Genomic DNA, 27,366 nt, shown 5'->3' on the forward strand with positions numbered 1-27,366 from the left:
TTTTTTTTATATTAAAGAAGCAATAAAAAGTCTGCCAGAGAAAAAAATATAAACAAGGCAGATTTTCTCATGGTGACGTAGGCATTACAAAAAACAGGTGGAATTAACACAGCCTACCTCTTTTCCCATCTTGTCCATGGTCCTCCAGAAGTTATTGTAATCCAGATACACTAAGGGATTCCATGTTGGAGGGCTAATACCCGTGAACTGACGTGACTTTCCCTAAAATAAGAATATAAGTAACATAAGTAACAGAGACACCAAAAAAGCCTACCCACATTAATCATGAACACAGAATTCCCAAAGTCATCAGTTAGTCAAACTTTTGGCCCCAAAAGTGCTAACAATTGAATGCATAAAGCTAAGTATGAAGAAAAAAAAAAATGTTGGGCTGATATTACAGCTGTTGTTTTTTTATTTTGTCCTGGACAGATTGTCAAATTCTGGGCTTTGGAGAGTCAGGCAATGACCAAGGAGGTGATATTCCTTCTTCCTATGCATTCTTCATTACCACATATTAACATATCTTTATATCACAGAATATGCTTACCTGCCTGCTGGACAATTTGCATGTTTAAAACTGCACACATTTTAAACTTTCTAACTATCAAAGTGCCTTTATGACACACTCCACCTTTATAAAATAAACATATCTCTATTATTCCAAGTGTCTAGTGAGAAAAATAGACCCCCAAAAATTATTTTGCCAAAAAGGAAGATTTTAGGCTGCAGAAAGAAAAACTCTGCACACTTGCAAAAATATTATCAATACTTACAATGCTCAAGACACACAGTTGCAACAGGAATACAGACCATTTACAGATAATTCTGTGATATAAAGATAAGCAAAACAATCTAACAGCAGCTGGTTCTTTCTGATAATATTAATCTGAAAGAGGATTGGATGAGCAGGCAGCATTTTCTCTCATTAAATTGCTTTGAACCATTTCCCATGTAACTCAAGTGCAAATGTCTCACCAGAACTTTTAAATATTTGCTTTTCCAGGTGTGTCAAAAGATTGCACAGGTCACGTGGCAGTATACAGGGAACATGCTGGACCATAGCAGGTAGGAGCTGTGGTGCTATGCTGTGTTTAATATGCTTCTTGTGCAATGCGTATGCCATACCAACCCACCAAAGTCTTCCCCACTGATAACTGTATGCAGATTTCTGATATTTTCCAGACCATTTCTTTGCAAAGATCTTAACAAAAATAAATGGCTCAATATGAAATTTAGAGAGCATACTGAAGTTTCAGACTTGAGAAAAGAAGTAAGAAAAGCCAAACTCTCACATTTTGGTCAATTTTTGCCATCCCCAGAGCAGATGCAACAGCGGAAGGAGGAGTACTTGGGCAGGGGACCAAGTCATGAGGTAGTCTGGGAATATGTACAAGTTGGCTAGGGAGGTTGCTCCAGCCTTCTCCAGGTACGTGTGTGCATGCAAAACAAATTTCTGCCACAGACAGAACAGAGAAAACGTTCCTACAAACTACCAGTAAGGGAATGCTCCTTTCCTTTTCCCTAAGCAGCATTCAAACATAAAGCCCACCCACCCCAACCCCTGCCATGGGCAGGGCTGCCCCCCACCAGCTCAGCTGCCCAGGGCTCCATCCAACCTGGCCTTGAGCACCTCCAGGGATGGGGCACCACAGCTTCTCTGGGCAGCCTATTCCTCACTGCATGTTCAGACGCAGAAAAATGGATCAAAAAAATGTATTCAGTGTGGCCAACTGCATGCTCTAGCTTCTACTGTATCAAACTGATGCTGTATCAAGCATGGTAATCCTTATGCAAAGCAGTTAATACTTAAGTAATTATTTTCTTCTTACTGCACAACATTTTGTTTTTCTAAAGATTATCGCACAGCACTCTGTCAGAGTTTATTTAATGCTGGTCAGGAACGCAGGTGGCATCAACATGTCTTCCTCTATGTGCTTTAAAACTAATAATTCTGACCTTAAGAAGAGGTGAAGAGCAATGCTAACAGGTAAATATGAGTTATTACTGAAATCTTGTCATGGTGATACTGTAAGAGAAAAAAAAAATGCCCTCAGTTCAGGGCTGTTTTGTTTAGTTTGAAAAATTTCCCACGGTTTTTCACTGTTGAGTAAAGATGTTCTAAGTCTTTCAAGAGAGTGTTTGAATGGAGTGATGTAATTTGAAAACACTTGCCCTGTCCTTGGCTCACATAACTCAGAAAGAGAAAACAACAACAACAAGAAAGCAGCAGCACTTCTTTTTAAAAGAAAGTAAAATAAACAACTTTTAAGGCTTCTTTCCTTTTTTCTTTTTTTTTTTCTCTTTTTTTCTTCTCCTCAGTGAAACATATCCCTTACATTTCTTGAAACAACAGCCCAAGAAAAGTATCACTAGGTAATTCTGTGATGGGGTTTGTGCCATAACTTTTCCAACTCCCAGTATTGACTCTACCACGATAAAAAGTTCCAGGTTCAGAAACTCTCAAACATATCCTGCAGATGGCTGCAGATGGAATGATTGCTGGGGCAGAGAGAACCTGCTCACTGCCTGCCTGCCTCATGTCTTCCTGCAAATTGTCCAACACTACACTAGCTTTGAATCACCATGACCACAATCCATTGAGAACTAATCAAGAAATCTTATAGTCTAGGCCACTGGTATGTCACAATGGATATTCACTTAACTGCTATTTGAAAAAAAAAAAAAAAAGAATGATCATTTCACTGATCTGATCTTTGGTCCATGGCAAAGGTCAAGAAGATCAATAGGAAAGTGTATTTTAACCCTCTCAGAACTACCAACTGCCAAATGACAATGAATACAGTCTAAATCAATGTTATTTTCTGTTCTCTTATGCATGCAAAATTCATAACTCTAGTAAGATTCAAGACAAGGGGAGGAAAACCTGGAAAAATGCAATATAAACTGACCTGGAAGGGGCTGAGACAGAATTTATAGAGCCTGGAACAGTTCACAGGCTCACTAACTTCTTGTGCAGGGGACTGGACCTGTAACAGGTCAGAGCCAATTGGACAAAAGCCCCATTCTTGTAAGTTCCAGGAGAGAAATTCCCACTGTCCACCACCAGACAGAGAGCCAAATCTCTTTGTTCACATAAGTTCCTCCATAGCAGGGACTAATCCAGCCCATATGGCATGGGGTTGGTAAACTATTCATTGGTTTTTAATATCAGCTTCCAGCTACGCACAGGAGCTCTGGTCACATGCTTTACAGAGAAGGTTGCTGCAAACAGCCAAGATCTTGCAACAGTCCATTTTTAAGCAAGTTTACAGTGTTCTGGGTAGATTATTTTGGGAACTACTGTTTTCTTAACTGAAAGGCAAACAGCCTCCTGGCTTTGTTCCCATGCAAACACAAGGTTGCTTGATCGCCTCACAGAGTTTATCTAATTGTTTTTTCCCATTTCCTGGCATGTTGAATACTTTCCTGCAGACCTCAGAGTTGCATCCTGCTGCCTGCCTGGATTAGTTATCCCACATCAATCCAAAGAAATTATATCCCCAGGCACTGTAGTTCCACGACTAGCAAGGCCTCAGAAAGATGCTGTGCCATCCAAGATCTGTCTTCTCTCTGCCCAGAGTTAAGCTGCAGTTTGTAGCCATTGCTACAAAAATATAGCACAAGTGGTAACACCACTGCATGAATGGAAAATTTTGCTTAGGAGCATTGTTTAGTGGGCATGATGGTGATAGGTGGATGGTTGGACTAGATGATCTCAGCAGCCTTCTCCAACCTTACTGACTTTTTGATTTAACTATTAATATCTTTGATGATATCTATGAAATAAATAGGGTATTTAAACCTCAATGGTGTCTTTATGTATATGAAGCCATGAAGAAATCAAATTACTTTGAAAAATAAAGTTATGTAGAACTATCATCTACAAGTACCTTGGTTTTGTCAGCTTGTGGAAAAAGCCTGGCTCCTGGCCTCTGTACTGAGACCATCTATGCGTCAGAAGCAGAAAAAACATTTCTTATGCTTCAAGAATAAAACTCCTATTGCTCCTGGGCCATATACAGCATGCACAGTTGTAGCAGCAGCTCCTTAAGGTATGAGTCTCTGGTGTGCACCCCTCCATGCTAAATACCTCCAGCAGGTCTAACCTAGCAGTACCTGGGGTTGCAGTACCTGGGGTTGCCTTTGATTCCCATGCCTGGACTGCAGATATACAGTGACCTGCAGAGACATACTGTGACAACGTTAATCTCTTAACCTTAAAGCTAGATGAAGGAAAGAGAAGACTAGAATGGTGAATGTGAAGCACCGCATTAAAAAAATGCTCATCTTTTGTCACACGTTACCTTGCTCTGACAATGGTAAGCAAACAAATAAGCAAAACCAGTCCTTATTTATTGCTGTCAGGTGGAGTTGAGTGCTGCAGCCATGCACCTAGAGGACTGCTGTCATATGAGGAGGTTAATACTATACCAAAGCATGAATGCCTTTACATTCTAAGGTCTTCTGCTAAAAAGAAGGTGAAAATGAAACACAGCAAATTTCAAGGATCTGTGTAAAAAAGCAAAGCTATCTGCCCCTTCTGGAAAGACAGAACCTCAGCACATCTGCCTTTTCTCATCCAAAAAATGCTCTTTATGAACTATGGGAGAGCAGCCATGGAGCAATCTGGCTGGAAAGAAAGTCTGGCAAAAAAAACTACACCCAGAAGTTACAGATTTTCAGTGACAGGATACAAACAAGTTTCTGATTGATATCAAAGCAGCCCATTTTACCATGCTAACTGATGGGAGAGAATGAATATATAAAAGAAAAGATAAACTTTAATTATATATTTGGAATTTCAAATAAACCAAGACTACAAAGCAAACCTGCCCACAACAAGCAACACAGTTTCTAAAGCATCTAGCATGTGGGATTTTTCCACAAACATACTGGAAAAATTCCATCTAGAGCACAGCAGCTCATGAAATCCCTCAGGGGGACTTCCACTTTCCCTTGGCAGCTTCCCCTTCTGGATAAATCACTTTCCTACTTTTCCCTAACCCAACCCAAGCTGTATCCTGGAAACCTGCAGAAGGAGCCAAACTGAACTGACAACTGTGGTAAACAAACAGCCAAAAATCTCTTCATCTGGGCATGGTGAGGATCACATATGATAGAATGAATGATTGTCAGAACTACATCTAAAGAAATGTTCAGCCTTTCCTCAGTACAGCTCTCCCTCTCACCTCTGACAAAACTGCTGCAAGATTGCAGAGTCCACAGATAGGCTCTTGGGAAGAGCCCCTCCTTTCTGACCCTGCCTTCACAGCCACTAAGGGACAGAAACAGTACATGAGATGCAAGGGGAAAAGCCTTCAGGCTGACTCCTCAAACTCGAAGGCTGGCAGTATCCAAGAAGCTGCACACATCCCTCTTCTAGACTAATATTAAATTCCTGGGGCAGTGTCCTCTAATATCAATTCACTTCTTCAGTAACACATTTTTTATCTTCTACAAAATACTCCTTTGGGTTCCCTAAGCACCTCTGATACATATGAAATGTACACCTACAGCAAAGAAAGCACAAATCCCCACCAGGAACACTCACTGTCAGTGCACGATAAAAAGTACAAACCCTAAGATCACTGAGCACTCATCAACCTAGCCAACAACCTGGACTGCACAGTTTGTTTTCAAAAAGTTTCAAGCAGAAGTGGGATGTAGAGATAGATCAATAACAAATCCCTGAAACAAAGGACACGGTGACTACGTGAGCTCTCAGAGAAGAAGGAGAAAAAAAAGTGAAAAACCTTAGGGAAAGAAAAGAAAACAAAAAGCCTGCAATTCATGGGAAGAGGTTGTGGGAGGAATGAGACCTACTGCAGGAAAAGCATAATTATTATTTATTCCGTGTTTAAGTCTTTCCACACAGGGAGACCTCAGATTCTCTTTGCTGTCCTCCTGTTCAACAGCTATGCCTCTCTTGACAACCTTGGTTTTATTGGCATGACCGCAATGCCCAGTCTAGAATTGATCCACAGCCTGTGATCCAGCTAACAGCTCATAATTCCACCTCTTGCTTAGGAACATGATTCCACTTCAAAGAAAAATTACAAAATTACTTGGTCATTAGCAAGGACATGCATAATGTAATAAGGGACAGAAAAAGATGTATTTTCAGCGTCAAAATGGATTAAGGACTCAAATTCATGAAACCTGTTAGAGCCTTTTATTTAACACACAGAAGATAAGTGCCTTTTAAGAAGCAAAGAGTTCCATGTGTGTGCTCAAATTAAATACAGTGGGCCAAGCATACAGCTGGTAAAACCAGCCTACCTCACTTGCCATAGAACTATGTCCATTTTATACCAGGTGGTGCAGTCAATATTTTGAGTGGATTGACTACACAATTATTTAAGATGTGACTATTCTATGAGCATGGCATGAATCTCCCCAGTAAGGAGAAACTACAGAAGTAGGCCACTGAACTTTCCAGCATGAGCTTATTGCTCTAAAAGTAGGAAGATAATAACAATTAAATCAGTTAAGGATCCACCACATAGACCTGCCTCTATCAAGCAGGTCAATTCTGCCTCACACAGGCTTCAAGCCTTGTCTGGGAAGTACCAAAACAAAAAGATATTAAAAATAATAATAATAATAATGGAAAGTAATTTGTGAGTTATGAAGATGGACACTTAGCACCTTATACCTTTGTCCCTCTCTCTCTCTCTGACCACTCTCCCTCTGTACTGGTCCTGAGCAGGACCTGAGTAAAAAACTGGTGGGCTAAAGAACTAAGACAAGAGCTGATAAACTGCTTTAAAGATAGTTTTCATTTCAGTTCACTTTAGCCATTTAACCATACCTAACCAGAAGGAGTTATTCGAACTCCCTCAGTCTCACATCTCAGACACGTTTATGGTGAGCCTTGGAAGTGCCTATTCCTCACCATGAGCCAGAGAATCTCAGCAAGTGTGCAATTTCTAGATATCCAATTTTAAGTAAGATGAATCCCACTCTAAGGGACCGGGAGATACCTCATGTGAAGCTAGCTACATAAGTGGGCCACAGTCATTACAATACTCCAAGGCTAGTCCCATAATACTGTTGTTTGATATCATTATTCAATATTATCGAATAGGATTATTCTTTTTCCAGTATTGAACTGGGCTTGTATTTCAGAAAGAGAATTTTCAGGCAACAATCCTTTAGAGAATATGTGAAAAGATAATCAGGTGCTGAATGTATCAAATTTTAGAATGCCACATGTCTAATTTTTTGAGGACTTTTCAAAAGAAAACAAGAATCATTTATCTAACTGCCAGGAAGTTATAGGAGAGTAACAACACTTCAAACAGGTGCTAATGGGATTCCCAAGAGCAAGCTTTAAATGAAACCCCTTGAATGACTGCCAGTAGTTTCCAAAATTCAGCGTTATCTTTAAGTATCTGAAAATGAAAGATGTAATACTTACCCACTTATAATGGATGAAATAGCCATCTACATTCACTTTATAGGTCTCAATACCCAGCTCTTTTGCCAGCCGGAGAACACGATTTTGTGTAGGTCCCACATATGCTCCACCAACATCCACATAATTAACTTGCTTGTTCTGTCAAAAGAAATAATACAGGAATCAAAAGCTCTGTAGGAAACTCCTCAGTACAAACACCTATAACCAAGAAAAAATATTCCATGCTGAATAGCACTGCAACCATATGAAGAGGAGACAAGGCATACTAACATAAGCAACAGTGAGCCCTGTAATGACAGACACACAAAAGATTAGTGTCTTTACCATGCACATGTTCAACAGGGCTTAACTTGTTTAAATTTCACTATAGTTTTCAGTACTGGCTTTTTCTTGATACAAAAGGCATGAGAATATAAGAAATATCCAACTAAATACATTGGTAAGAAGTCTAACCTCACTCTCTCAGCACTCATAATACTTTAATTGCCATTGCAAAACTTTTCTCAAATCAAAACTATCTCAAGCACCAGGGTTGTTTTCTTTTTTCCTTTCTCTCTGCAGATACCTGCTTACATTTAATGCTGTAGCTGCTGAGCACTGCAGTGCAGTATTCAAAGGATGTAAGCTCCTTTGCAGAATAGCACACTGTGGATCTACCCCGCTGCACCTGAGCTAGCAGTCTCTAGCCATGCCTGCCAGCAAAGGCACTCTGCATACAACACTTGGACCAGCATCATGCTCACTTGGGAAGCAGGCAGAAAGTAAGAAGTTTAAGATACATGCTGTTAAAAGAGGGCTGATTTTCCAAGGCAGTAACACTCAGGATAGTTAACTTTTTTAAGGCTGTTTATAGCATGCATTTGAAGCCAGGCATTTTCAGCATCACAGAGGGATGCTGTTTATGTTTCATGTACAATTATTTCCACTGAAACCCCACTGTTTACCACTGTTTCCCAAGCAATGGCATCTGATCTAATTTAAATCTCCCATTTTTAGACTGGGAGGCAGAGGTAACATCTGTATTACATTACCCTGTGCCTCAGGTGACTCATCGATTCTTTCATTTTCTTTTCAATGGCAGCCAAGATGCAGTCAGTTTTTAAAAGCAGGATAATGTTAAGCCATGCTAAAACATATGCCTGTGCTGTAGTGATGTCTGGCCCTGCTCAGGCTGCTTTCTACATAGCTATCATGCCTGCTACAGTTTGCAAAGTGAGAGTGGAATGGGAGGAGAAATATTTTGACATTCACAGTCTCAGATGATGGTTTCTCTCTATAATCACAAAATCACTGAGGTTGGAAAAGACCTCTACGATCATCTAGTCCAACCGTCCATCTACCATCAATATTGCCCACTAAATTGTGTCCCTAACTACTACATCTACAGCCTTTCCTTAAACAGCTCCAGGGACAGTGACTCCAGCACCTCCCTCATCACTCCTCCTGATATACAACCTGAACCTCCCCTGGTGCAACATGAGGCCATTCTCTCTTGTCTTACCACTGGTTACATGCAGAGCAGATCCTGCCATGGACAAAGGATACGGACAATGTGGGAAGAGTTCAATTACCTTAGTAAGGATGATTAACAATGTTTTAGACAGCCTAAGGTATCCAACACTTCACTGCACCTACAGAAAACCTGCTACCAGAGGCCAGGCAAGGTATCACAGTTCAGCTAAAATGGCACTACATGCATAAGATTCTTAGGAATCCAAATTCCATTTCATAATTCTCAGTGTCACATCCAGATCAATTCTAAAGTGCCTCCTGTCAGAGGAGCCCACTGGAATATATGTGATGCAACTTGTGTTCAAGCAGGGCCACCAAGAGCTGCTTGCTCAAGACCATGCTCAGATTGCTTTTGAGTATCACCAAGGAGGAAGACCTCTGGGCAATCTATACCAGTGCTCAGTCAATCCTAGAGAAAAAAAAACCAAAACATTTCCTGTTTTTCAAATGGGACCTCCTTTGTGCCAGTTTATGCCCATTGCCTCTTGTCCTGTCACTTGGCACCAGTGAGAAGACCATACCTCTGTCCTCTTTTCATCCTCCTTTCATATATTTATAGCCAATGATAAAGTCCTCCCCTGAGCCTTTTCTTCTCCAGGCCAACCAGACTCATCTCTCTCTGCCTTTCCTCATAGGAGAATGCTAAAGTTCCTTCATTACCTTAGTAGGGCCCTTTGTTAGATTCTCTCCAGTGTGTTTGATACTGGGACTTGTACTATTTAATATCTTTATTAAAAACACAGATGGTAGGACTGAGTGAATCCTCAGCAAGTTTGCAGAAACACAAAGCACCATGATGCAGTGATATGACAGAAATAAGAGATGCCTTCCAAAGGGCATCTGAACATAAGCCAGCAGTGGCCAAGAAGGCACAGGGAAGTGATTGTTCCCTGTACTCAGCTCTGGTGATGCCACACCTCAAGTACTGTGTCCAGTTTTGGGTCCCTCACTGCACTGAAGCCCTGAAGAGTGTTCAAAGAAGGGTAACAAAGCTGGTGAGCGGTCTGGAACACAGGCCTTATGAGGAGTGGCTGAAGGAGGTGGGATTGATCAGTCTGGAGAACAGGGGAGACCTCATTGCTCTCTATAACTACCTGAAGGGAGGTTGTACTCTCATATAAACGGTGATAGAAATAGAGGAAATGGCTTCAATCTGCGCCAGGGGAGATTTAGGTTGGATGTTAAGAAATACTATTTCTCTGAAAGAGTGGTCAGGCAGTGGAATGGGCTGCCCAAGGAGGTGGTGGAGTCACCGACCTTGGAGGTGTTCAAGGAATGTTTGGATTTTGTGTTGAAGGACATGGGTTAGTGAGTACTAATGGTGATAAGTGGATGGTTGGACTGGATGATCTCATGGGTCTTTCCCAACCTTGGTGATTTGTGAAACGGACCTGGACAGGCTTGAGAAAAGAATCCATATGAGCCTTGTGAAGTTCAACAAGGCCAAGTGCAATGTCAAACATCTGGTATCAGTACAGACTAGGGGAGGAATGGATGGAAAGCAGCCACATGAAAAAGGACTTCAGGGTACTTGTGGATGAAAAATTGGACATGAGATAGCAGTGCGTGCTTGCTGCTTGGAGGAGATCATCTTTGAAGGTTCCTTCCTCTCTTGAACTCGCCTCTCTTGAACTGCGATACCAGAACTGGACACAGTCCTCCAAATGTAGCCTCACTAGTGCCGAGTAGATCACTTCCCTCCTCCTGCTGCCAATACTTTGCCTAATGCAATCCTCCCAAAAAACATGAGATTTCTTTGTGGCACGTGGCTGGCTCACATTCAACTTGGTGTACACTAGAATCTCTCAGGTCCTTCATTGCCAATCTGCTTTCCAGCTGGGTGGCCCTCAGCATGCATTCATGCCTAGGGCTGTTCTTCGTCAGGTACAGGACTTTGTACTTTCCCTTGCAAAACTTCATGAGGTTCCCATCAAACCATTTCTCCAGCCTGTCCAGGTCCGTGTGGATGGCAATATGACCTTCTGGTGTACTAACAACTTATTTCACTTCTGTATCATCAGCCAACTTGCTGAGGATACACTTTACCCCACCATTCAGATCATGACATAGATATGATAGCACCTCAACCAGTGTTCAGTTTTAGGCCCCTCACTATGAGAAAGATACTGAGTCATTGAAACATGTTCGGAAAAGCTAGTGAAGAGACAAGAAAGCAAGACATATGAAGAGCAGCAGAAGGAGCAGCAGCTGTTTAGTCTGAGGAAAAGGAGGCTGAGAGGATGCCTCAGTGCTCTCTACAACCACCTGATAGGAGCATGTAGCAATGTGAGAGTCAATTTCTTTTCTAAAGTAAGAAGCAATAGGACACAAGGAAGTAGTCTCAAGTTGTGTTACAAGAGGTTTAGACTGGATATCAAGAAGAATTTCTGTAAGGATGGTTTGGCATAGGAACAGGCTGTCCAGGGAAGTGGTAGAGGTGCCATCCTCAGAGGTATTTAAGAGCTGTGTAGATGGTGGTGCTGGAGGACAGGAATTAGTATTAAGTTATGGTTGGACTTCAGGATCTTATGGATCTTTTCCAATCTAAAAGTTCCTAGCAAAATTAATGAATACATTAAACAGGATGGGACCCCTCAGATACACCATTAGGTACACATCTCCCTCCACACTTCATAGAAGTGCTCACCAACCTTTGGGACCTTCCATTTAGATAGTTTTCAATCACACTATCGGCTTAACTACCCATATTTCATATTTTCTCTATGAGGACACTGGAAGACACTGCTAAATTGCTGAGGTCCAGGCAGACAGCATCCACTGCTCTCCCACTGTCTATCATGATAGTCATTTCATCATAAGTTATCAAGTATGACTTCCCCTTCCTGAATCCATGCAGACTGGTACATTTCTTGTCCATATGTCTAGAAATTGATTGACTTGTAGTTCCCTGAATCCTCTTTCTTGCCCTTCTGGAAGACAGGTGTGACATTTGCAGTACCATAGACCAGCACAAGTGAGAGAGTCACAAATTTAAGGAAGCACCTACCCTGATGGTAAATGTCCTTCCTCCAACTCTGTCCCGGGCCTCAAGTACTACCACATTGAGTCCAAACTCATAGAGCAACTTGGCAGCCGACAAGCCTGCAAAAAAAAAAAAAAAAAAAGAGCATGCTCTAAACCAAGTGGCAACTAGTAAATATAATGGTCCAAAGCTGAATCAAGGCTTCATGGTCAGGAACCATAACAATGTTTTCAAAGAATCCTGCAAGAATTCTGAAACTTTTCACGGTGTCTTATCACAGAAATCACATGACTGCTGCTTAGCTGCATATGATAAGCAACTGCATAAACAACGTTCCAGAGATTTAAGTTGCCTCCTCTGGGTTAGCATTTTTGGCTTTTTAAAGAAATTAATCTCTGTTGTTACGGGCATGCATCTCATTTTTCTTTTGTGTAATGCATTGAAAGGGGGAGTCTACCACATGGAGCTTGTGTGGCTAGAGTGATAGGAATAGTAATATACGAAACAGATATGTTCTAGCACATTTCTTCTCTCACCCAACTCTCCACTCTGCTGTTGTCCATTGTCCTCACTTATATACAGAAAAAAAGTCTGCTTCACTGTCAAGATTAATTTTAAACAACAGAGTTTGATCGTGGCAATCAAATAGCCTCTATGTAGGTACTTTATAAAAGGAATTACCGTCTCAGCAAAAATTATCTAATTATGGGATTTTGTGATAGACACACTACAGAGAACCAAAAATTCAATTGGACAGAAGTCCTTTTCGCTTTTTATAAATGAGAAATGAAATTGTTAAAGGCAATCATGAGTTTCTGAAATCAGATTATCCCATTGTCCTGTAGGGCAATTTGGCACTGAAGCATTGTTCCTCTGGAGTTGTTTCCCCTCCTTAAGTACACAAAAGCCAGACTTATTGATCAGAACATCTAATATACCCTGTAGTAAAATAATATTATATTCATATATATTACACTACTTCAAAATTTGATTAAAAGCAACTGTTTGTGAGCCCACAAAGAATACAAGACTTAAAAGGTCAGATGAGAGGAATCATTCTAAGGTTCTGAGCAGCGCCAAGAGTACTCATTTATACTGAGGACAATATAGAACAGCCCATAAACTTCTGTGTATGTGATCTTTTAATATGGTGGGACAGGATTTAATGGAAGCAAGAAGAGAGGAAGTTCAGATGTCTTACGCTGACAAAAAATTTCTCAGTAGAAGTGAACATCTTATTCATTGATATAATTTTTTTCAATAACTTTTCTTGCGTTAAAGACTACAGACAAGACAATTATAGTTATTGTTCTTTCCTATGTCATTTTGCTGATAGTGTTCTCATCCTCAGCATAAACATAGACTTCAGTGCTGGAAATGCAAACTGCAGCGTTTTCTTATAAATAAATATTTTTATATTTGGAAGAATGATTTTTTTCAAAAAATTTGCACTGGTTACTGTCACAAAAACTTGGATTTCTTAAACACATAAAATGGAAACTTGAATTTATATATTCTTCATGAATTAGACACTCAGGCACAAACGGTAATTCTTTTACAAGAAAGTCTCTATATATAAGATGCATAGGTATTGGATAGATGCATGTTTTTTGAAAATATGCATAGGAACATGAAATGGCAGAAAATCTGGTCTAGGTATGAAAAAAAAAATGACTGTATGCAAATCCAATAACCTCATTGGTGTCGAAGACTGACAAGCTTGTCTCTTATTTCATACTGTATACAACAGTTATAACCACACAACGGTTCTTTAGAAAGAATAATGATTTCAGTGAATTAGGTTGAAAGTTAACTTGAATGTTGGTTCATACCTTAATTATATGATGTGTCCTAATAAAGAAAGGCAGCTAAAGTATGGAGAACACGTGGTAATATGACTGTGGTCTTCTATCCTGCTTATTCATTAATCTTGTACTCCAGCCAAATAGACTTTTAGATTTGTTATTGTTAACCCAAGAATCACTGTGGACCAATGGAAAAAAGAAAAAAGCAAAACAACACAAGCCCGGCTTCAGAGCTATAGAGACTGGAAAAGGACAAGAGATACACCATGACAGTGATAATGGCAGTTGGCAGAGAGCCTGACTGAGAATTAAAAACAGTGCCAATTTGTAAATTCAGGTTTACGAAACTTGAAAAGGCCAATGACACAGCATAAGCAGAGGTAGTGATAGTTTTATCTCCCCAAAATTAAAAGCTGAAGATTAGACTCAAAAGGTCAAATATAAAAATATGTATATTTATGCAGAACATTAAAAAAAAAATAAGTAAATAGAGCAATCCCAAATTAAAATAGTTTTCTTTTCTTAATAGAATAAAACCAGAAAAAAAGGTAGGCAGGGGTAGGGGCTGGGGAGAAGACAAAATATGCTGATTGAAGAGTGTTACTGTGCATTTGTTTGTTTGAAGCACAGACACAATTTTCTTTGAGAATGGAGGACTAGCAAGAACACTCACATGCAGACAATGTCTACACACAGCTACTGAATTCAACTCTTCAGCTCCTTGCTAGTTTGAACTGAAGTGCACTACAGAGAGGTGCCTCCACACGCATGTTTTAAGAACCCCACAGGTCAAAAAAGCCTGTGTGCTTTTGAGACATGGGCTAACTAGCCTCAAAAGAGATTGCCATGCCCCCTCACCACACGTTGCTCTGAAACCAGACGCAATATCCAAGTTGTCCTTCAAGCATGGCACACCAAGCCATGCCAAGCAGCGGGCTGTGAACTTCCAGGCTACAGTCAGGACTCAAGCAAGACACTTCACTGATACACTTGTGTATGCTTGTACGAGCAAAGGACAGATATTTCTACCACTGCCACCCCACCTGAGTGCCTTCTTCTTCCTAAGCTGGAGACCTATGCCCTGACAAGCACACGTAGGGCCTTTCCTGTAACTGCAGCGGGCACTGTTTCACAGCCTTTCACCACACTGCACTTGGAGATGTTTTCCTCACCCTGTGATTCCTCCCGTCATCATCATGGCTTCCAATACCCTAGACTGGTGTTGTGCTGGTTGACTCCTCCACAGCCTCTGAGCCTGGCCTAGAGATAAAGCTGCAAAGGACCCCAGATTGCTGGCCATGCTCATTCCGTACACTCTACAAGTACAAAATACTCTCTGCTTCAGAAAGATGAAAAGAGCCTGCCAAAACCATGCTTCATTTGAAGTATCTGGCTGGAGAAATTCACTTGTTATTAGATCAGAATAAACAAAGCCGGATGACTTATGCATCCTCCACAAGGGTTTCTATGGCAATCTCATACCAGGCTCTCTGTGTCTGAAGACACCACACAAGAAAGCTCTTCTCCAATTGATTCTGCAGTGCTGTTAAGGGCACAGAATTGCTGCAGTCACAGATCATATTGCTGCTGCCTTCATTTCAGAAAATTGTCATAATGATATCAAGCAAAGTGGTTTCAAGTGCATCAAAACACTGGATACAGTTTTAAAAAAAAAGAAAAAAAAGAATTTAAGATGATTTCATGCCAATCTGCAGACTATCAGGCATACACCATGGATGAAACAGAGAACAATACTGCATTCTGTATGTGGTCTGAAGGAAAAATCAGTCTTTCAATGGCTAAAAGGGAGCTACAGGAAAGAAGGGGACACACTCTTTAGCAGGGTCTGTTCTGATAGAATAAGGAGAAATGATTTCAAGCTTAAAGAGAGTAGATTTAGTTTAGATAGAAGGAAAAAGTATTTTACAGTGAGAATGGTGAAGTATTGGAACCAGCTGTCCAGAGATGTGGTGGATGCCCCATCCCTGGAGACTTAAGGCCAGGCTGAACTGGGCTCTGGGCAATCTGATCTAGCTGTGGATGCCCCTGTTCATAACAGGAAAGTTGGACTAGATGACTACTATTTGTCTTGCTTCACAGCTGCTGCTCTGAATAGTTTTTCTTGTATTCCCACAGATGACCTATAGATGTCCTTTCCAACTCTAAGGATTCTATGAATCTATGATTCTATGGGTATACTACACAGCATGCCTGCACCTGATAGGAGAGAAAAGATCCTCCCTACAGATAGAGTCCAAGGCTGGGGCTTAAGAGACTTCAACTCAACTCCCACCAGAGCCATGTAACATGGGAAGTGTTTCCCTATGAAATAGGGAAGCGTTTGTATGAGAAACATTAATTATAATCATTCCAAGTTCCCTCATTATAAGGATTAATATGGGGCATCTAAACAGAGTTCTATGACACCAACGGTGTGAGATAAAAAAAAAAAAATCATAAAAAGATGTTACTTTATTGGAAACGTGATAGAATTGTACAGAAGAGTAATTGTACTTTTCAAAATATGTAGTCTGTAAATCCAGTTCACCAAACAGATCCCATGATGTCATGATAGGGGGCAAAAATTACCAGCATCTGTCCTAGAGACAGCACTTCTAACAAGATGGATATTGAGCATTTGCAAAATATATGAGGGCAGTGTCCACAATGAAAGGGAGTGGGAGCAATCTAAAATCATGAAAACGTCACCAAGCCAGGAAGAGAACAGTTCTGACCATCACAACACCAAGGCTAAAAGTGTTGGATCCCCCTCCCTTCTCTTCAGATAACTTGCATCAGCTGAGTAACAACTAGATATTTAAACTGAACGCCAGCTCACCAGCACTATGCATGAATGATAGAATCATTAAGGTTACAAAAGACCTCTAAGACCATCTAGTCCAACCATTAGCCTATCCTCACCATGCCCACTGCCCATGTCCCTCAGTGCCACATCCACACAGCTCTTGATCACCTCCCGGGTGTTGTGACTCCACCACCTCCCTGGGCAGCCTGTGCCACTGCCTCACCGCTCTTTCTGAGAAGAAATTCTCCCTAATATCCAACCAGAAGCTCTCCTGATACAGCTTAACAACATTACATCTTGTCCTATCACTGTTACCTGGGAGAAGAGGCTGATCTCTACAGTATGGGTACTCCACTCTGTCACAAATATCCTGCAAGGCACGGCTGCGTGTCTCTCACCAGGCTCCATCTTCCCTATTACAAGTCATGCTCTCTCACCATGAGCTCTACCTTGGTTAGCTGCAGCCAGCGTGAAGTTCACTACAGCACAGCCTTGTAAAACCTCTTACACTGCCTCCAGGCACTCATATACCTGGTGAAAAAGATCATGCTATGGGCATGAAGTCTGGAAGGCACTCTTAAGTACATGAGGCATTTCAGTGTATTAAAGAAGCCTGATTTTTCAGGGGCTTTTAACCTTTCAAACTGAGGCCAAGCTGTGTCAAGCACTCCAAAACAAAGAGAAAATTAACTGTTACCATGGAAAAGGCAACTGTCTGCTGTTTTTCTGGATGTATTGTTTATTTGCTGGTTTCTTACACAAAGTGTATTTGCCTTTTATGCAACCAATGGCAGGGTGAAAGTTTACCAAAACCAACTTAATAAAATATTCCTTCTTTAAATCTTTCTTCATTACCCTTCCATACATGAAGTGAGATCATTATCTTCTGTGAAAGGCTACAAGCTCACTGTTGTTTTCTAGCAAGCTTTAATTGAATAACTTAAGGACAAAATCATTACGGAAAGTCTTAATATTTTCCTGATCTTAACAGTGGGATAATTTTTAGACCTTTTTGCTCATTATTCTAATTTACATCAGTAATGTAAAGCAATTGTCAATATATCCTCATTAAAGTTCCACTGTAACAGCATGCTAACACTGAGATCGTTGTTTCTCTTCCACTAATGGAAAGTCTAATTTTTTCAAGATACAATTGAGTAATTAAGTCTGGCAACAGCCACCTGAGAATTATGTCTTGTTATTCAACCCAAAGCCACCTTGCCAAGTAAACACGAACCTGCCAATAACAGATGCAAAACATTTCTATCATGATTATAGAGTAAAATCTCTCTTCCTTTCTCCTTATTGTCCTTCTTCCCCACAAGATTTTGCAGAAAATTTTTGGTACACCTTGAGTTTTAAAATACAGACAAAGTGTACTCAATTGCATCAAACTGGCTTCAGAGAAATCACTAATGGACAGCAACACACAGAAGGCTGATAATGAAGGCATTGTTTCCATACTACAAGTCTGTCTGATCTAAAATTGCCACTGAAATTGAGTAAAAGATCTTATTAATTAAATTACACTCCCTTAAATTTGCACAGAACAGCAAGAATACACAGCACTGATCACATGCCTATATTCATTTCTCCTTTTAGCGTTGCCTAACACCAGACTGCCACTGCTAGCTTCCTGTTTGTTGGAGACTGCATTTGGTCTTTCTGCGAGCTTTTTCATTATCCCTGTTTTAGTGTATTTGGCACTGGGGATGAGGGTGCACTTCTGCATTTTCTTGTTTTCTGATTTTCGTATATATCAATTCACCCCCTCAACCTCCATCAAACATAATCCAGTTGATTCACTTAAGATTTCCACATAAAGGAACAAGTATTTTCTGTCTCAGAGAACACTGCTTAACTAAGAGCAAGCCACTCTGGCTAGTTTCAATAGCACTACTGTCCAAATACTTTAAACAGATGCAAACTGTGTCCTAAAGGGTACAAAGACAGTTTCTCATGGACAATGTTAACAGAAACACAGTGCACATGAAGAAGAGCAAATTGTACTCAGAGGATGATTCCACTCCTACATACATACCCATGCAATTTTCAAGTCCAAAACCTGGCTGCAGTAAACTTATTTCCCCAATATAACTTCCTGTATACCCCAAATATAGAGGCAGAAAAAGGTTAGCTAGCACAGAGTTTACAAGGGAACATTCTCCTCCTCACATGAAAACGTTCATAGTTTGGCAGCACCTAGTTTATGGAAACAGCTAAGGTGCTCATGCACAGTTCTTTTTACTTTGATCAGCAGGCAGAATGAATTTCTAACAGTGAAACAGTAATTGTCAGGTAAATAAATCTGTGGAAAAAAAAAAAATTGCTGCAAAACCGTGATTGATATAATTACCACAAATACTGAAAACATCAACACTGCTATTCGTGGGAGGGACATAATGCCTGTCCCATCCCTATTTTTATTATGCTACCATATTTTGATATATGCCCTAACAACTTGGCTGTTTCTTTTGCTTGCTGGAGTAAATAATGCTCTTAAGACTGCGTCTTAACTGAGCTAACAGGAGCATTCTTTGCCACCTTTCAACAACTTGCAGCTAAGCCTGGAGCAAAACCTGCTTCCCAATGACAAACCATAGATTTATAGCATGCTTCTAGGAACACTGAATTTGCTAATCAATGAATCACACAGCTGTATATACTATTTTATTTTATATTTTTACCAGAAACCAAAGGAGCACATGCTTCATTCAGTAACAGAAACAGATGTGATCACTTAGGTTACCACCTCCGTTAGGTGAAGTTTATAAATGATACCATGGAAAGCCATAGAAAACCACAGCAAGAATGTGATGAAAGACAAAATAGAGTCATACAACCGCAAAATGTCTCAAGTTGGAAGGGACCTCAAAACCCACCCACCCCAACCCCAGCCGTGGGCAGGGCTGCCCCCCACCAGCTCAGGCTGCCCAGGGCCCCATCCAACCTGGCCTTGAGCCTCCAGGGATGGGGCACCACAGCTTCCCTGGGCAGCTGTGCCAGCGTCTCACCACTCTCTAATATTTCTGTACTTGGCATCGCAAATATGCTTTGGCCAATACTAAATATCTTGCAGTGAGCATAACACAAAGGCATGTCTTCACAAAAAAACAAAAAAACAAAACAAAACAAAAAAAACATGTCCCATAGTCATAAGATTTTGTATTTGTGGTAGCAAAACATAAGAACATATAATGAAGAAAAGAGACAAATGGAAATTTGTATTTTGCTTATTTGTAAGCAGTGTACATAATGTCCTTAATACTTTTTTTTTTATGGGCGGAGAGGTGTCCATTGTTCTGTTCCTGCAGTGAAGTCTTCACTTAATGACATTCAGCTTGCTAGCAGTACACAGGGAGCAGAGAGCTCTGTACAACATTTACTCCTCCATCCAAAAACAGGGCCCAGAGGAATGTATCACTCCGAATGACAACAGTATCACTGACTGCTGCTTTTTCTGTTGGATATCGAAAGCAAGCAGGAACAAATCATGTAACCAGAGCCCAGCACAGGGCACATGTAAAAAGAGAAACACATTTTAGGAGGCAGGTACTGCGTTCTTTCAAGGACAAATTCTGGAGGTAGCATTAGAAAAAAGAACTATAGAAAACTACTCCAGATTTACACAGGTGCAACTGAATTTTATCTTCTACCAGTAACTGTGTGTTTGACAGTTTATCTGACACTACCACCCACCAGCAGGTTTGTATGCTGTCAAAACAATTTGAGCAGTATACAGTGTAAATTGTGCTGCCAATATAGCAAGAAAGGAAAAATCTGCATCTCATTATTCAGTAGTTCATTCCAAGTCTACAGCCAAGGCGTAGGTAGCTCAAGTAATGGAGTTGTTGATCGCAAATCATGAAGCAGGAAATGCCAAAGTATTCTTCCACAGAAGGGATAATAAAACCAATCGCACAGCATATCATATGTTTTATTTCAATATAAAGACTAATTACTAGCATTTTTACATTTCAGCTTCCCCTACAATTCATGGCCCTTGGACTCCTCTATAAATGCAACAGAAAACACTGCTGTTTCCTTCGTGTGGCTGGCAAATCTAAGCATCTGTTTTCTTCAGCCATGAGAGCTCCTTGTTTCTAGCTAGGAACAAACATGTTTTTATTTGGAAATAAGAACTATCTGTGTCAAAGAATGACAATCCTCAGTGCAAGTTTCAATTGTGGCAGTGTTTCCCTTGTACTTTGTTCTCGTAATGCAATGTGCTGAAAACTCTTCCAGAATATTTGCATGCTAGTTGCCTTCAACTTGCTTGCTTTTAGCTATATTTGTCCATATCTGATATACCTGTTCTGCATTATGTGTATAATCAGCCTTAATTATCCATATGTTTGATAAACTGGGCTTCCAATGTCTTAAATTTCATATGTAAACTGAGACTGGCATGTAAACACAGTCCAAACTTCCTAGTGAAAAAGTTGGGACATTTTGCTTACATCCTTCTTTTCCCCATTTTGAACTATTTATCACAGAAATCATAGAATAGCGTGGGTTGAAAGGGACCTCAGGGAACCTAAAGTTCCAACCCCCCTGCCACAGGCAGAGTCACCAATCTCTAGATCAAGCACTAGAACAGATTGCTCAGGGCCCCATCCAACCTGGCCTTGAATACCTGTAGGGATGGGGCATCCACAACATCTCTGGGCAGCCTGTGCCAGCACCTCAGCACTTCCTCAGTAAAATACTTTCCCCGACATCTAATCTAAATCTTCCCTCCTTTAGTTTAAAATCATTCCCCCTTGTCCTCTCACTATCTACCCTTGTATAAAGTTGATTTCCCTCATGCTTATAAACTCCTTTTAAATACTGGAAGGCCCCACTAAGGTCTTCCCACAGCCTACTCTTTTCCAGGCTGAACAAGCCCAGCTCTTTCAGCCTGTCTTCATAGAATCATAGAATGGCCTGGGACCTCAAAGATCATCTAGCTTCAACCCCCCATGCTACGTGCAGGATCACCAACCATCACACCAGGCTGCCCAGAGCCACATCCAGCCTGGCCTTGAATGCTTCCAGGGATGGGGCATCCACAACCTCCTTGGGCAACTTGTTCCAGTGCATCACCACCCTCTGAGTGAAAAATTTCCTCCAAATATCTAACCTAAACCTCCCCTGTCTCAGTTTAAGACCATTCCCCCTTGCCTTATTACTATCCACCACTGTAAACAGTCGTTCTCCCTCCAGTTTATACATTCTTTTCAAATACTGGAAGGCCACTGAGATGTTCTCGGAGCCTTCTCTTCTCCAAGCTAAACAAGCCCAGTTCCCTCAACCTTTCTTCATAGAACAGATGCTTCATCTCTCTGATCATCTTAGTGGCCCTCCTCTGGATCCATTCCAAGAACTCTACGTCCTTCTTGTACTGGGGAACCCAAGCCTGGATGCAATACTCCAGATGGGGCCTCACAAGAGCTGAGCAGATGGGGACAATCACTGCCTTTACCCTTCTGGCCACCCCTCTTTAGATGGAACCCAGAATACCATTGGCCTTCCAGGCTGCAAGAGCACACTGCTGCCTCATGTTCAGTTTTTCATCAGCCAGAATCCCTAAATCATTCTCAATAGGGCAGTTCTCAAGGAGTTCTTCTCCCACTTTGTATTTATATCTGGGATTACTTCAATTCAATTCAATCTTGAACTTTCAGGGTGTGGTTCTTATGCTGATTCTTTTTTGGCTGGAAAATCTTCGTCAAATTGGCTTTCTAAATATTCAGGAAACAAACATCCTTCCAAAGTTTTTAAAACAAGTATTTTCTATTTTTTTTTTTTTTTCCTACTTTGGAAGTACTAGCAGCAGCAACTTGAAATTTGGCAAGGAGGTAGCCTTTGAGTCAATATGAGGCATTTTGTTATCCATAGGAAAATATGTGCCAGTTAGGTTAGTTAGAAAGCTCTGAGGATTGTTTTCTAGCTCTTAAAAGCTGAAATATCTGAGTGTTCAGTAAACTCTCAGAGCGCTCAGGGCTGCTCAACCATTAACATGCAGTCTTTAAGGAGTGAGCAAGTATGCTGAAGCTCCTTGCAATCCACTTCATGTATCAAAGGAATGGGGTACACTTCATCCTAGGGCTACAGAGCTGAAAACTGAGACCCCTGTAATTGTGGACTTAGCTTGGGAAACAAGTAGTGGAGATGGGATTGGGACACTGTGTCAGGTATGACAGCAACTTAAAGAATCAGAAACATTAACATTAGAAAAGACCTCTAAGACCATCTAGCCCAACCACTAACCTATCCTCACCATGCCCACTGCCCACGTCCCTCAGTGCTACATCCACATGGTCCTTGAACACCTCCAGGGATGGTGACTCCACTACCTCAGTGGGCAGCCTGTGCCACTGCCTCATCACTCTTCCTGAGAATAAATGTTTCCTAATCTCTAACCTGAATACTGCTAGCTAATAAGATACAAGTTCATGGTGGGTCAAACACTGTCAGTTTACTGTCCTTGACAAATGACGGGGTGTCATAGTCTAAACCAAAATGCACAGCTGAAGAGTCACAATCGGTTCAAATCAGAAGAGCATCTTCAGTTCATTAGAAAGTCCTCTAAAGAGAAAAAGGGAACAATATTCAAGGTGTATACAGGTGAATTCCCCATGGGTATGAGGAAAGTAACTCCGTGTATTAATTTATGTAAGATGCTTGATTATAAAATGTAATAATTACCATTAACTGTAAAAGGTGGACACTATCCATTATGCATGATGCAAACATGTTCCTGAGGCTTTTACTGGCCACCATCCTTCTAATGTGCACACACACATTAAGCCCAAGCTCTGCAGCTCCCTCTCTGCAGGGGTCCAGAGGTACTTGTTCAGGCAGTCAGGACAGCTTGAACACAACTCTACAGAGTACAGCAGAAAGATCCCAGTAATAGATGCCACCAAAACAGAGTTCTTATAAGAGTTCTTCCCACCACAAAGGGCTCAATGCAAGAAGCACCCCTGGTGCCCAGCTTACACCCTTCCTACAGGTGCAGAGCTGATTTCATAACCCTGGCAGTGACTGCATACAGATGTGTGTATGCAGAGGCCAGGAGGAGGATGGGCAAGAAGACTGCATTGGCTTTTACAGACACTATCTCTCAAGATCATTCCTCACTCCAAGGAACAGTTACCTCCAGAGGTGCCAGTCAGGGTTTGAAATGTGTTTTGCTAGACACTGTATGAATACTTTTAAAAGCCACTGTCTCATCTGGGAAGCTCTCACAATATAGCAAGCATGTCCCTCATATACATTTCATGTATTAAAGAACTGGTTTACCCTAATGTTTCCTATCATTTCTGGTAAGCATAAAGTAAAGAGTATTAAGGATGTAACAGTAGCAGAGGAGAGAGTAACCTTACCAGATGAGCCATCTGCAAATGTATCTTCAGAGAAACAAGCAGCAGCAAGTCAGTTCTGGGATAAGAGAGATGTAGAAGGGGAAATCCTGCCCATACTGGACCATATTTTACTGTTTATCTCACCAGAACTGAAATCTTAGATATGCATTTATAAGAGCAGAAATCAGCACTTCATATGTAGCTGAGGTATAGGTATTTTAGTGCAGACTGAGCAGCTGTGTGAAAACTAAAACAAATCAAGAGCTGATAGGAATTACTGTTCCCAGCTACGATTGGTACTCTGTACTAGAGATGGATTAATTATGAAATAAGGCATTTAGTGTTCATCTTTCTACAGTCTCTTTCTTTAAGTGATATATGTCCTAATCCTTAAGAGGTAAGATATGCCACTGGCATGACATAAGGGTTTCCATTGGCAAGGAAAGTGTTCCTGTACCTCAAGAGGGTTGTGATGTTTACTTGTCCTTGTAATTCCTCTGACAAATTTTCATGGATTGCAACACCTTGAAATTTCCAGCTGGGCTCCATTGACAGTAGGCTTTAATCCATGAACTGTTCTGAACTAACTTACTGATGCTCACACTATGAGTCAAGATGTGAAATAGAAAAGCCCAGTGTAATTTCTAAAACACTACTGTAGATTGGAAAGCCAGAGGAGCAAAGTGCCCTCCGGGGATGAAAAGCTTCACAGAGTCCTAGAAACCATATTCAGATCACACATTATGGGTGGTAATTCCCTAAGTGGACTGCGTGCCTTACAGGAACTTTAAAGATGAAGAGCAAATGACTTGTGCTATCAGGAAAACATCCAGGCACCTGGTAAAACCAAAAAGCCATGCTGCTTTGCTTATAAATTCATTGCAGTTTAATCACAGAATCACAGAATGGTTTGGGTTGGAAGGGAGCTCAGAGCCCACTCAGCCCCAACCTCTACCGTGGGCAGGGCTGCCCCCCACCAGCTCAGGCTGCCCAGGACCCCATCCAACCTGGCCTTGAACGCATTCAGGGATGGGGCATCACAGCTTCGCTGGAAAGTGGATCTGAGCCGCATTTTGGGACGCACTTCTGTTCTGGTAAGGAATGAAGCACCTATCGCTGTGGGGAACTCAGCCGTCTGCAGGGCGCATCTCTCAGCAACACCACCTGTAGCGACCGATCTGTCAGTGCGGGTATTCCCAGCCGCCTTTCCGCGGCATTTAGCAAAAGAGCACCAACACCTGCACTGCACGAGCTACCCAAAGAAGCACCGATGAAAAACACCATCGTTCTCGAGACGCAAACCCGCCAGCATGTATCCCTGCACACTTCCACACCTGTAGACGTTAGAAAGTCACTTTTTCCTACAGATTTCCCTCTGACGAGCAAAATGTGCAAACCAGCACGGGAAGTGGACACGTCCTAGGCGCCAACATGGGATTTTTTTCCTTTTCTTTTTTCCGGTTTTCCCATCCAAGTGGACCCGGAGCCACCGCAGACCTGACCTCGCATGAACGACCGCTCATTCCCCCGCGATGCCCCCATGGAAAGGGAGATCCCGGGCATTCAGGCGGGCGCTCCGCAGCCCCAGGCACCGTCCTCCAGCACTGGATGAGCTTCGGGACCGCTCCCGGCGGGGATGTCCCGCTAGAGACCGACGCCGCGCCCTCTCGAACCCACCTGAGATACCGCCCCCGACCACCACCACGTCGTACGGCTCGGCCATACTGCTGCCTCTCGCTCCGGTCGTTGCCTTCAACCCGCCCTTCCGCGGCGGCGGCTCGGGACCGGCTCCCGGCGGACGGACAGAGCCGCGCCGTCCCGCCCGCCCCGCCCGCCAATGGGAGCCGCCAGGGGGCGGAGCCTCGATAAGCCACGCCCCTCCCGCTGTTCGCCACGCTCCCGGCCCGACGGGGCGGTCGGGTCCCGCTTTGGGCGCGGTGCGAGGGGGTCGAGGGTGACGCAGCGTCTGCTCTGTTGTCACTGTGCTGATCAGAGCTGACAATAAGCATGGGATATCTGGAGATGCGTGGAAATGAGGTTGCAGGTGGCAGCAGCAAAGCCTGAGCATTTGTTAGAGTCAAACAGCCCTCGTGAGCCACCGAATGAAGCGTTAACCTTCACGTATTCCCCACGAGGATGCCCGCAATAACAGCTCGTTGGCAAAATACCGGTTCTGTTTGTACTTGTACTACTATGCTCTGGTGGTGAGGTCGTGGTGCATTCTGCAGCTCGCCCACTTTTATTGCTGAAGTGTAAATGTCATCTCCGGGCAGCTAAGTAGAAAAAAATAGGCAGACTGCCTGTGTATTGCCTTCCAGGTAAGCACAGAAGACCTTTAAAATTCACATAATTGTAGGAAATCCCAATGCCACTTCATGATAAATACTGATATAAGTTCCAAGAGATGTTGGATTCCACAATCACCTCCATGCCTGAGAAGGACCAAAGGAATGAATGGGAGTTTGATGCTACACAGGCAGTGCCCACAGAAATGCTTTGGCTTTCCCACAGCTGAGACAGTTAGGGCTTCTGATTTGTTCTAATTATGCCAAAGCAAGACAGCAGTGACCAGAGGCAAAGGTATGTATGAAACCACTAATCTTCATGAGGATCAAGAGTAGGAGGCACAGAGTGATAGTTCTTCTTTCAAAGTAAAAATAGGTACTGGGAAAAGTATCCGCTATCTAAAAGTATCCAGTATCTAAAGGGGGGCTATAAGAAAGAAGGAGACACTCTTTAGCAGTGACTGTTATGATAGGACAAGAGGAAATGCTTTCAAACTAAAAAAAGGAAGACGTTTTTTTTACAAATACAAGTGGTGAGTCACTGGCACAGGTTGCCCAGAGAGGCAGTGGATGCTCTGTCCCTGGAAACACTCCAGGTCAGGCTGGATTGGGCTCTGAGCAACCTGATGCAGCTGTAGGTGTCCCTGTTTGTTGCAGGGGAATTGGACCAGATGACCCTTAAGAGTCCTTTCCAACTTAAACAATTCTGTGATTCTATTCTATAAAAAGGAGGGTGTGCAGAGCTAGTTCAATGAGGTGAAGGCACACAAGTGCCAGATATTAATGCAAAACTGACAGACAGCTCTCAGGGAGACCGCTAATTGATACAGCACTCATTGTCACTGAGACTGCTGCTGCTTCATGCCAGAGTAAAGTGAACTCAGAGGGGACAGCCCAGGATGGTTACTGATAGGTATTTTGGAGCAGAATGTGCAACACACCAACAGTTTGTGCTTACTGGGGGAAAACAACTCTGCTTCTGGAGAGTGGTACGGAGAACCGTTCTCATCGCTCTGCCGGCCCTGCTGAATGGGTCACCAGGAGTTGAACAAACAAAAAGTGTCACCAAGTGTCACTTCCCTCGATATCCAGAAGCCAAGTTTGGTGAAAAGCAACAAAAACATCCTCTTCATTAATGAGGAAACTTGTGTGCATCTAGATAACTGGATGATAGATGAGGTTGCCAAAAAAATCTCTGCTGCT

The 27,366-nt window shown here is 42.0% G+C and overlaps 1 protein-coding gene across 1 annotated transcript in view; it reads right to left on the reverse strand.

The window, feature by feature from the left end:
* LOC125698036 (amine oxidase [flavin-containing] A-like) overlaps positions 1-25,698 on the reverse strand; it is a 45,872-nt gene extending 20,174 nt beyond the window's left edge. Inside the window, exons 1-4 of the mRNA XM_048955884.1 lie at positions 25,556-25,698; positions 11,943-12,037; positions 7,424-7,561; positions 118-222 (exon numbers count right to left, since the gene is read on the reverse strand). Of these exons, the coding sequence (XP_048811841.1) occupies positions 118-222; positions 7,424-7,561; positions 11,943-12,037; positions 25,556-25,601 (384 nt within the window). The 5' untranslated portion in view covers positions 25,602-25,698. The remainder of the gene's footprint in view (positions 1-117; positions 223-7,423; positions 7,562-11,942; positions 12,038-25,555) is intronic.
* Between the last annotated feature and the right edge of the window lie 1,668 nt (positions 25,699-27,366).

This window comes from Lagopus muta, chromosome 1, assembly GCF_023343835.1.
Source record: "Lagopus muta isolate bLagMut1 chromosome 1, bLagMut1 primary, whole genome shotgun sequence".
NCBI classification, from domain to species: Eukaryota; Metazoa; Chordata; class Aves; order Galliformes; family Phasianidae; genus Lagopus; species Lagopus muta.